Source organism: Abramis brama, assembly GCF_963993115.1.
Source record: "Abramis brama genome assembly, chromosome: 2".
NCBI classification, from domain to species: domain Eukaryota; kingdom Metazoa; phylum Chordata; class Actinopteri; order Cypriniformes; family Leuciscidae; genus Abramis; species Abramis brama.
Genome location: NC_139964.1, coordinates 29,818,117 through 29,830,917, shown reverse-complemented (window position 1 = coordinate 29,830,917; position 12,801 = coordinate 29,818,117). Strand labels below are relative to the sequence as shown.

Below are 12,801 nucleotides of genomic sequence, written 5' to 3'. Positions count from 1 at the left end.
TGACAAAAGGGTAATATTAAGTGATGTACATTTAAAATACATTATTGTTTGCTCTATTTTGCAACTAAATAATAATTCCAACGAAAACCACCGCAGAACTGCAATATACAGCAGTGTTTGGTGAACAAATCGGCAGCTTTGAACGAATCGCGAGAGTCAATGAATGACTCAATGGCTCACTAATTAAGACAGTGACTTACTGCCACCTACTGGCGGATTTAGTTTTTTAAAAGTATCACTTCGTGTTTACCATCATTTCATATTTCTCTATCGCACATTTTTATTTAAAACATTATTTTATATCTATATATCTATATCTATATCTATATCTATATATATATATATATATATATATATATACACACACATAAGGTAAAACTGCACTGGAAAATCAATTTAAGGGGAAAAATATTGTCCCTTAATAGAAAAGGTGTCACTGCAGTCTAAGTGGAAGACGTAGAAAGATGTTAAAATCCTCAGGGGTACGCCACTCTAAAAAGTTTGGGAACCACTGGCTTCAAGCATGAAATTAGGTTAGTCACAATTGATCATTAGGATTTCATTGTATATTGAAGTTTCTCTGTTATATACCTCTACATAGTCTTTACCACAACTAATGAATGTCAGAATAACAGCTGAAAGTACTCGCAGTGCTTGTCGAAGTCAGACAGCCACGTAATACCAGCCTCCTTAAAGTATCAAGTGGCAGGGAGTCCCATCAGTTAAGAGCGAGTCAGTGCGGCTGCTGTTCTGCCGCGCTGGAGTGCATAAATCCTTTATCATCACGGTTCAGGCCCGCAGTGACACACAGGGCTGCCGTAAAGGGACGAGAGCACAGCACTGAACGTATTGAGAGCAGATCGCTGTTTAGGGATTATGTGAGTTCGCCTCTGACAGGTTTAGTGAAGTGGCAAAGAGAAGCGCTTCTGTGCGTGGCATGTGTAATCTCCTTCTGCGCGAGGGAAGAGTTAGGGAAAGAGAAATGAGGGGAATAAAATAAAAGAGCAAGAGAGCGGGAGAAAAAGAGAGCGAGTGAAATTCAATTACCTGCAGTTTGGTGAGAGTTGGCCTCGGGCCCCCGATGAAGGGCTCTTGCTTAAGTTTGGGGCCGTCCTGCTCTGCTCCACCGGATCGTGGAGCCTCTGGCTGAGGAGGGCAAGGGTCGACCGAGCTGAGACTGAAGAGGGCCATCCCACAATCCTTTGTGGCCCTCAGTACGCTGGGGAGCTCCTGCACACGCTGGTACCATCTCAGCAGCAAGGGCAGATGGGACAGGGTGGAGGGGGTGTGCTTTTGGATGGAGATCTAGAATGGTTTAATCAAAGACATGATACTTATAATATTCAGAACCTCACATCTCATATGCCTCACATGCCTGTGTATAAAATTGATATATGAAAAAAAAAATTGCATTAATAAAACGATGTATTACCATATATATATATATATATATATATTTTTTTTTTATGATTATCAAGCACATTTTCCCCACAGATTCTCATTATTGCAGTGCAAAAGAAAAAGGATATTATTTAAATTGCTAAATATTTATACATCATGTTAGTATTTGTTTGACTTTAAATGTAAGCTGGTTTAAAATATATATATATTACTGGAATGGATCATTATTTATTACAGATTAGTTACACTGAGATTTTTGCTTTACAGTAAAGAGAATATGGAAGGAAAATATGCTTAATTGTCATTATAAATAATGTTACCAGAATTTTTTTTTTTAATTGGTCTAAAAATTCAATATATAGATATTATCTAAATATTTACACATATACATATACACACACACACATATAGAATTCACACACACATACATATTAATTTGCATATTGTTGCACTATTGTATTGTTGGTTTGTTTCTTTTGTTCTCATTTGGATAAGTGTCTGCTAAATGATTAAATGGAATGTAAAATGTAATATATAGCCTATATAAATATATATATATACATATACACACACTGCCCGGCCAAAAAAAAAAAGTCGCTGTTTGGATTTAAATAGGCAAATGTCTATGATTGGATCATTATTGCAGTGATTATTATGTTTCTAGCATGTTATATATTTGGCAACAGTTCTTCTAACCCTAATTGATGGAGTGTGCAGCTTTTCATGCACCTCTTGATGGAAATAACATCAAAACAAAAAAAAAGATTCTTCATGCTCCCTCCCACCCACAATTCTTTCACAATTTGAGCCTGATGAATCTTGACATTGACAAACAAAACAAAAGCCATTTATCTGAGGTCACATTTCAGAAAACAAATGTGCAATCGTTATGGCAAATAGGCGAGACAGTGGAGGCTCTGTGTGTGTGTTTTGCTGCCGAGGAATTTTCGAAAACAGCGCAAATGCATATTAAAAAATGCACACTGACAGCGAGATGCTGTGACTTAAGTAACCCATCAGAGTGCCGTGTCCACTGAACCGAGATCGGCTCCAGCTATCATCATGCCGCAGAGGAAAGACGGGGAGAAAGGGATGAGGAGGACAGAAGGAGGGAGACATGCTAGACGGAGTGTGAAACTAGGAGGCACCGATGCGCCGCTGACCACAGCTGAGCCGAGAGCGAGAGAATGACAGGAGCAGAGAGAGAGAAGAATGAACAATGATCATCAGAGGAGAAAGAAAAGAGCAAGAGAGAAAGAGAAAGGGATGACAGACGTACACAAACTTCACTGCAAAGACACAGCAGGGTGTCTGAAAGAGACAGTCTCTATGATATTCTGCTCCCTAGATATCACTGCAAAGTTTGTTTTTTTGTGTGTGTGTGGAGGAATACATTGAGGTTCCATTCTTGTCCATAATGCATGTATCACTAATTAAAATTTGAATAATGAAAATTAGTAAATAACATTTAAAATAAGCATGATTTTATTCATTAAAGGAATATTACAGATTCACATTTGTGGCTTTCGATTCTCTGATTGGTGGAGAGAATCATGGGTAATGCAATTTTTCACCAGAAATTCCACTGTCAAACATGATTATTTAAAAAATAAGCTGAACTCATGTGACGACTGATGACTTCAAGCGTATACCATTAATCAATAACCTTATAGCTAAGAGTAGGTCTGTCATTAAAAGCTACACTGTGTACTTTTTTAAGTTGATTCTTAGCAAAAAACACTTTGTTATTTCAAAATGATATGTGCTCATTAATGTGTAATTACTTCTACCAACTGATCAAGTATTCTCGTAAGCATAGAATCTGCCATTTTACGAGTGAGTCGCTCGAATGGCGGCAGCCATGTTGCGCCTCCATCTTGAAAATACATTAGCCAAAGAGGGACATACCTGGAAATTCAAGCTTCGCCTTTCGCATTTTGACACTCAGTGGCACTGTGACGAATGCGCGGGGGAGATTACTAGCGACTGCCGGCAGATTTGAAATAATACGGCCACCCTAGGAGTTAAAACGCCCTCAGAATGGGAGGGGCTAGAAAGTAATATTCAGCTGGTAGTCATAAACAATTTCACCGCTAGATGGGAGAAAATCCTACACAGTGTAGCTTTAAAGATTCAAAATCAGAGTCTGCCAGGATGGATTCTGATTGGTTGTCACCAGCTGTATATATAAAAAATCACTCTGAAAGGGATTCCAACAATATAGTTCCTCTGTATTATTATTTGTAGCTGTGGATTCGCACAGAATAAGAACGATTCTAAAAACTTCATAGTCATAATTATTGTCTCTAGTAGGAACAGATCTTAAAAAGCTTGAGCACTTAATGCGGCATAAAACATAACTGCGGTAATGTCATCAAGCACTTTATTTTATTAGTGTGCACACCTCCATCAGACGCTAATGCACTGTTTATCTAACAGACCATTAAAAATAAAGGTGGGGGGGTGCCATAGAAGAACCATTTTAGGTTCCCTAAAGAACATTTCAGTGAACAGTTCTTAAAAGAACAATCTTTTTCTTAGTTTAAAGAACATTTTAATAATCGAGAAAACTAAATTCCACTATAAAGAACCTTTTGTGGAATGGAAAGATTCCATGGATGTTGAGGGTTCTTCATGGAACCAGCGACGCCAATAAAGAACCTTTATTTTTAAAAGTGCACAGTTATAATTCATGTTGTGAAGAGGCCTTTATAAACCAAATGCCACTGATGAGTAATAGTCAAGCGAATGCTGGCGTCAGACTGAGGCAAGCTCTGAGAGTGAAAGAGTTCAGGGACATCACACTGCAATGAATCTAATTCACACTCCCAAATTAAATAGAAACTACCGGCCTTATTTAATGCAGGGCTGAGAAAATCAACTTGAAGTAGGAGAAGTCACGGGAGACTTCTGTGTTTGATATAACTTGAAAGCACCTGTGAGCCTCAATGGTCTACTCTACTGCAAAAACAAATGAATGAATGGCTCTGTTTGTGAGGAATAGTGATTTACACATAATGAGATAAAAATGATGTTCGATTTGTTTGTTTTACCAGGTATTGATGGATGCAGGGCAGCAGGACGACATCAGTGAGGGTGAAATACAGCCCTTCTGCAAACACGTGCTCCAGCTCTGGAAGGTCTGTGCTCTTGACTTTCCTGATGTCAGAGCTCTCTCTGGTGGAGGGAGGAGGAACCGCGACCGCAGAGAGCTTGGCCAGAGCAGCACTGAGCTCAACTCCCGGGTGGGATTCACTCTCTGTGCTGGGGCCTTTCAGTTGAGAATCACTCTTCTTCTGCTGCTGTAGCTTCTGTCTGCGAATCTTGTCGTCATTGTGGACCTTGACGGGTTCCCCTAACCTCTTCTCTAAGTTCAGGATCGCAGCAGGAAGTCGACACATCTGGTCTTCAGGATTTCGTAAGTGTTCCTCCACTGCAGAGGGAATGTCCAGCTCACACAATCTAGTCCACTGACTCACCTGAGGAGCAAATGACAGTTAGAAATCATTTAATAACTGATAAATGTTGATGTACGATCCATGACTTATTTGGATGGTTGTCCAGAGTTTCATGTAATTAAGCAAACTAGGAATGCACTGATTCTGAAATTGTGGCCGATACTGAAAAGCTGATCATTATTTTTATGTTATGGTCGATAGCCAATAAAATTAGTGCTGGATAATTGATGTAATTCTTAAAACAAGCAGAAACAGTAAACAAGGATGCATTAAACTGATCAAAAGTGACAGTAAGGACATTCATAGTGTATTATTTGTATTTCAACTAATGCTGCTCTTTTGAACTTTCTATTCATCAAAGAAAAAAAATCAACAGTTTCCAATTTTCAGATAAGTAACTTTTTTGCTTTAAAAATAGCAAAAATCACTATATCTATGTTATATATATTTTTTTAGTTGTGTACTTACATTATCCCGACTGTTTCCAACAACTTTCAAACCAGGAGAAATTTGTAATTTAATTCAAGAAACGTCCCGTTTTGTCGCCGTCAAAGGCGTCATATCCGCGTTCTCCCTGGTTTCTGCTCGTACTGCCATGGTAACCAGAGCTATGAACCAGAGCCCTCTGATAGTAACCAAGGTGACAGACGTGGACCACTGTGTAGTTCGTAATGTCTATCTGCACGCTGTTGTCGTTTCGTTCAAACATTATGGACCATGGCAAGCAGACTTTGGATAAAAAAGGAGAACTAAAACGAGAATCAATATCAGCGCGGTGTTTTCGAGGCTCGATGGTGTTTTAAGCCCCCAATGGCTCCTTAGAGGCAGCTAACCCTACCCTCAACCTTAAACCTACCCATCCCCTCGCTGCCTGGAAGGCGCCGTTGAGGGCTTAAAACACCAAACACTGTTTTCGAGATGCCGAGAGCTCCCATAGACAGTATATAAACGAGAGCTCCACGTCCGAGACTTCGACCGCTCCTACATGTACTTTATTAAACAGGTGAACACATTTACATAAAACTAATCAATGTTATATAGTTCAACAATGATAAAATGTCAGAATATGATCTGTATGTTATTCTATATGTTTACTGCTAGTCTCATACAGACAAACTAACACATTAATTTCAACACATTCAAATGCAGTTTAGTGTGATAGTGTAATGTTAGACCAAGTGAAACAGCGCTGCGTTACCTCACAAGTTTAATTTGTCTAATAAACTGACCTGTGAGTAGTAATTCTGCACCTGTGAGTAGTAATTCTGCGTGTAGTTCGGTAGAATGAAATGTCCATATTCCTTTTATATCCGCGGGATTCGCGTCGCGTGTGGAGCTGATAGCTGTCTCTTAGCAATCCTGACCTGCTTCATATCACAGTCATGATAAAAACATTGATGTATTTACTCATCTATAAACATTATTAGATCGGTCGGCTTGACGTTGACGACAAGATCCATAACTCTTAGCAAATGTTGCGTCATCAAACTACACCTTTGTTATTGTAAGAGGTTAGCGACCCCTAGCGGCGAAAAATTCCATACTGTACGTTTAAAATGATTTCCGAAGGATCATGTGACACTGAAGGCTGGAGTAATGATGCTGAAAATTCAGCTTAGCATTACAGGATTTGCCTCGATTTTATAATACATTCAGAGAAACCAGAGATTTTAAATTGTAACAATATTTCACAGTTTTAACTGTATTTTTGATCAAATAAATGCAGCCCTGGTTAGCATAAGAGACTTCTTTCAAAAACATTTTAAAAAAATCTCAAGTATTCCAAACTTCTGACTAAAAGTGTAGGTTTTAGTCATTTTAAGTGTAATATACTATATTTTAATCGTTATTTGTCATCCCAAACATGCAATATGACGTACATTTGAAATTGTAGTAGGTTGACTGACACAAAAGCTTCCCAAAAAAGTTGCTTTAAGGCATTTTAAAACCATAAATGTCGCTAGTATCTGACAGATTTGTCTGAAACGGGTGTCTTGAGACATCACACATGTCCCGGTGACAGCCTAAGGCTCTAAAGACAGCAAAAAAAAGAATCAGGGGAGCAACCCAAGCTTGTTTTTGCTCTGTTATGCCTTATAGCTACTATCTGAAAGCATTGAGCTCAAATATCAACATCTGAATGTGTGATTCTGTGATGTTGACCTCCAAAATTTAAGTGATCGTGCCTGTCAAAACATGTCAACATGCTTGTCACCCCACAGCTAGTTCACACAGATTAGTTCACACTTATAAGGCCTAAAATTAACTCGCCAAGCGCCAAATGCGAGTAGTAACATTGATAACTAAAAGTAAAAAGGATAACTATAATGTATGGCGTAATAGCACTTTTGGAAGTACTTCGACTGGCGCAGTAAAAAGTCACGCCTGATCCTCTTTCCACTATTGACAGAAGTGAGAGGAAGAGGATCAGGCGTGACTTTTTACTGCGCCAGTCGAAGTACTTCCAAAAGTGCTATTACGCCATACATTATAGTTATCCTTTTTAACCCGCTTAGAAAAGCGCCACGTTTTATTTTGTGTCACCATACTTGGTCGTATAACTACTCGTGTAACTGTTTTTAAATAGGGAAAACGTTGATGTGTTTGGTCACTGCTAGATACCACTGAATATACTGGCGTAAGCTAAGTGCTTTCAAAGTGTCACCACGCGCTAGAGCGATTAAGTGCACGCACTGAGATGAGAGAGGTATGTATCAACTCGTCTTAGATAAGGGAATAACATAGTTTAATATGAAAAAACGGTAGAGTATCCCTTTAAGATTTGACAGTTTAAATATTCCAGCGCAAGAAGATGCAGACTTTTTTTACACAAATTCATGGCAAAAAATTGTGAGAATTCTAGTAAACATAGCTGGTTATGTCTTAAGTGAACGCAAACAGTTGAGAAAGTAAACACGTGTACAGTATCAGTATACTAGGTCTGTGCATTTGCTCTTAAAGTGACAGCAGCCTAATAATCCTGTGGTTGACACTTCACTGTAGCTGTGTCCACCAGCATTTTGACAGTCAAAAATAGTCGATCTCCGAATGCAACGTAACAGGGAGGAGAGTAAAGATGGAAAGCTCCTAAAGCTCAGTTCCATATAAATTCACGGATAATTTGTTGTCGTTAGTGAAATCAATATTGACCTTGTATTTGAAAAAGGATCCTCATATAAGAAGCAATATTAAAGGACAACTCCAGTGAAAAATGAACCTAGGGGTTAATTAACACATGGTTACTGAGTCGATCGTTCCTTGGGATGCGTTTTCATGAAAATCGAATGTAAAGAGTTTTATCTTTAAAAACAGATTAGCTCATAACACTAGTATATGGGGCACAGAGTAAGTAAAAGTAAATCGCTAGTTAATACCACTAACAAGGCTCAAAATAGCCTCACACTAACACGGTAGCATAATGAGGGTCCCTACATGCAAACCGAAGCATTGAGAACTTTGTAAGTGTACAGACAGTTTAATAAGAAGATAGTTTATAAAGACAGTACATTACGCGTTTACAGACAGGCGTCATCTTGGAAAACAGTCTCGACTAGTCGAGTCACGAACGCCGTGCTAAGTGAGCTTGTTGATAGGAATTACGTTTGTGAAATCTAACGTAGCACGGCGTTCGTGACTCGATTAGTTGAGAATGTTTTCCAAGAAGTCTTTATAAACTATCTTCTTATTAAACTGTCTGTACACTTACAAAGTTCTCAATGCTTCGGTTTGCATGTAGGGACCCTCATTATGCTACCGTGTTAGTGTGAGGCTATTTTGAGCCTTGTTAGTGGTATTAACTAGCGATTTACTTTTACTTACTCTGTGCCCCATATACTAGCGTTATAAGCCAAACTGTTTTTAGAGATAAAACTCTTTACATTCGATTTTCATGAAAACGCATCCCAGGGAAAGATCGACTCGGTAACCATGTGTTAATTACCCCTAGGTTCATTTTTCACCGGAGTTGTCCTTTAAAATTCAGAGTCCGTTCATTCGCATTCGGAGAATATTTTTGACTGACAAAATGCCGGGCGACACAGCTACAGTGAGTTATTCAAAACCTTTCTTTTTAGTAAACTCTGTGTACACAAACAATGTTGTCAATGCTCGAGTTCATGTGTAGAGCCCCTGGTGATACTTCCAGAAAAGTTTCATGTCGTGTCGAGCCTTCTTAGTGTTTTAAAAATAGCGATTTTTGATGATATCATAGAAGTGCCCCATGCACTCCCATTCAAAAGGCAATTTGACCGAAAACTAAAATACGGTCAAACTTAAAAGTGGCGTTTCCATTCTAATTATGCTTTTAAATGAAAGTTTGCCTCTGGTAGATTAATAAAAAGACCCTAGGTTGCATTTTGGTCTACGCAGTGTTATTTTACTTACATTTCTGTATCTGAAAACTACTGTCAGACCTACATGAAAAACCTGAAAAGCAGTTTATTTCATTTGTGTCTTTGTTATATTGTATTTATTTGCGCATTTGCTTGTAATTTGATTTTTGTTCTTATTTTATTTCTGACTGTTTACTTGTCTTTAATATTTTTTTATATTTTTTATATTAGTAGGCAGTAGTTTTAGCTGTGGTATCGAAATTGGAATAGAGAATTTTCACTGGTAACTAAAATTTTGGTGTCATCACTGCCTGTTTTTGCAAAAACAATGGATGGACAATGGATGGTTTCATGGATGGAAGAAAATATTTATTTTCCCACAAGTCAACGACTCACCGGCCATTGGCAGGAGTGGCAAAAAGTTAGTTTTAAGCCCTGTTATGACTATGCAATGGGATTTTAAGCACTCGTAATCTCACCTCAGCACAAGCCTTGAGACAGGTGTTCCTGAAGCCCAAGAGGGACGCCACATCCCTACGGCTTGACATCAGCTGGCATGAGCTCTGAATGATGTGTCTCAGTACGACAGCTAGCCCGGCTCTGCAAAAGCAAACATCAGGCTCCAGCGCAGCCGGGAGACGACACATCTTAACCAGCCGTGGCAGCTCGTCCCTCCTCACCTCAGACACAGCGAGACCCCCGGGCACCAGCCCTGACAGGGACGGCAGGATGTCTGCTTGATCTGTGACCAGGTAGACGTGGAAAGATGAGCACTCTGTGTAGGAGAGGAGGAAGAGGACGATAGAGGAGTGCAGGGGGAGAGACACGGCTCCGTTCACACTGGACACTTCCAGATAGAGGCTCTCTCTGTCTGATTGTGCCTCAGTTTGCTTCATTCTGACTGTCTAGTGGAGGGCTTAAAGTCTGCAATAGAAATAAAGGGATGGACTCATTAAAAATGTTTCAAATGAATGTTATAGCAGCATAATGCCAGTGAAAGACTTAAACATGAGAGTGAATGTCTGGAACACAGTTACAAAGAGATGCACAGTTATAAATAACGTGTTCTATAACTACAAATAAATAACTAAACACCTCCTATGCAGCATGAATTGTATATTTTGTGCAATAAATAATTGCACATAAATGTTTCAGTTTAGCACATCAATAAATGTCACTAGTCACTATATGAGATTGCTATCTGACTGCGTTTTCCGTGGCGTCACATTACAAAGTACAATCAGGTAAAAAAAATAAATGAAGAAAGAATGTGAAGTGAACCTACTCACAATAGTGTTTGAAATGAGCAAAACAACCACTAGGAAACACATGTGCAACTGTTTGTGTCACATTAAAAATAGTCCGACTATAAACCGACAATCGCGCTTGAGTTCCATCAACTCTTTGGGAATTACATTACTTGTTTTTATGATGTTTATAATCAAAGAAAATTAACAAGTAATGCTTTAAACAACGTTGCAATCGTTTGTTTAACATATAATGAGGTTTTATCGCGTAACAGTGAGTGAATGCCACTTTTGTGGCGTTATTCCAGTAACTTAGCCTCATAGCATAATTGCCTAAGTCATATTTTTTTTTAAATGACTTCTAAGGCAATTATGCTATGAGGCTAAGCAAACCATCAATTATGTGATGTTTATTTTGTAGTGACTTTATAAAGTAAAGTTAAAAGTATGCTGCACAAAATTCAAATTCAAAACTGTATCGAGAAGTGTTTTACTTTATTCTTAATTATTTGTATAGATATTTTGTGTGCTCAATTTGTATGAGAAGAAATGCGCTACAGAACACTTGTTTTTGTTTTTTTAAAACCTGATTTTGTGACCTTACGGTTCTATGCGGTTTCATGGTTTCAAAGTCTCGAAACGCGAAATGTAATTTAATTCAATTTTTTTTCCCAAACTTGTTTTGAATGATAAAAAAATAAATACTGTTCCTGTTTTTCAAAGTAATCGTGCACAGCATCGTACCGTTGTTGTTGCTATGGTTACGCTCCTCACGCCAGCGCATAACATTTTGTATAACATTTTGACTTGTAATCTTGTAATTAATCTAGTTTAAAATCTTGCTTTTGTTTTCAGTGATGCACTTGAAAAAAAAAACTGAAAAGAGTATAAACTCGTACGTAAAAAGAGTACGAGTAGCACTTTCATGTAGAATTGAATCATAAGATGTTTATTAGTTTAACGAATCTTACAAAGGTTCAAAATTAACTTTACGTCCTTATTTTTTGCAGCCAAATCAGCATTTTCACACAGATTTCTTTGATCTCCTCAAATCAGTCTCGCTTTAAATAAAGAAAAAGGTCGCGGTGAAGGGCGTTGAGCGCAAGAGATGATATAACACTGAGGAAGAATGAAAAAAGGTAATGTTTCTTCTTTAATACGTGAAATGAGTTATATTATAAACCTGACATCTAATTTGATGCTGACATTGCTTTGATATTCGGTTTTGGATTAAAGGAAAAAGGACAGCTGGAATTCTGGTATATTTGCGAACCTTAAAGGGATAGTTCACACAAAAATAAAAAAAAGTGTCATCATTTAGTTTACGTTACTCATGTATAAGTTTCTTTCTTCTGCTGAACACAAAAGAAGATATTTTGAAAAATGTTGGTACCAAAAAGTTGATGGGCCCCATTGACTTCAATAGTATTTTTCCATACTGTGGAAGTCAATGGTGTCTCACAGCTGTTTGGTTACTGACATCCCAAAATATCTTCTTTTGTGTTCAGCAGAAGAAAGACATTCATACAGGTTTGGAATAACTTTGGGGGTGAGTAAACAATGACAGAATTTCTATTTTTGGGTGAACTATAAACTTTAATGGAATTTCTATAATCCTGTTTCTAGATCTTTTTGATTATATTCAGAGATAATTTGTAACTTTTTCCGGTTACATAATGTTCAATTGACAGTCAAATTCAATGAACACAATCTAAATTTAGAAACCTGCTGAACATTACAAACATGCACTCTTTGTAGGATGTAATAACTCAGATCATTACATTGCAACCATCCTCTCTCTCATCCAGCTATCAATTCACTTGGGAGAGGCGCAGTGGTTTAAGCCCAGCCAAGGAGGCATCCCATAAACCTTCAAAGGGTGTGTATATAGTTCATAATTTACATCTGAACATAATTGTATGGTTACACACACATGTTGGTTTCACTATATCAGTGAAGACATCTCAGAGGTGATGATGTCTGTTAAACCAACCCTAGTATACATATTTCAAATAGTGAGAACTAGTGCTGTCAAATCGATTAATCACATCTAACATAAAAGTTTGCAAATATATAATGTATATGTATATATATATATATAGAGAGAGAGAGAGAGAGCTGTACTTGAAATTATTCAACCCCCATTGCAAATCAGGGGCTCGTTTTTCACTAGATTTACATAACCAAACCTGTACACACACCTCCATCTGCTTTCAAAACTGACAATTAGTTTGTTTCTACATCAACATCATGTTTTTATTCAAGTCAAAATATCACTGAATACGTTAGAAAACGTCAACTAAAGACATTGTTAAGGGTCAGAACAGGCACACTGAAAAACATTTGGTGTAGAAATAATTTTTA

At 37.9% G+C, this 12,801-nt stretch overlaps 1 protein-coding gene across 1 annotated transcript in view; it reads right to left on the bottom strand.

Moving 5' to 3' along the window:
* Window positions 1-10,554, bottom strand: part of gstcd (glutathione S-transferase, C-terminal domain containing) — a 51,493-nt gene extending 40,939 nt beyond the window's left edge. Inside the window, exons 1-4 of the mRNA XM_084096370.1 lie at window positions 10,480-10,554; window positions 9,670-10,114; window positions 4,455-4,880; window positions 1,048-1,305 (exon numbers count right to left, since the gene is read on the bottom strand). Of these exons, the coding sequence (XP_083952496.1) occupies window positions 1,048-1,305; window positions 4,455-4,880; window positions 9,670-10,086 (1,101 nt within the window). The 5' untranslated portion in view covers window positions 10,087-10,114; window positions 10,480-10,554. The remainder of the gene's footprint in view (window positions 1-1,047; window positions 1,306-4,454; window positions 4,881-9,669; window positions 10,115-10,479) is intronic.
* Window positions 10,555-12,801: the final 2,247 nt, after the last annotated feature.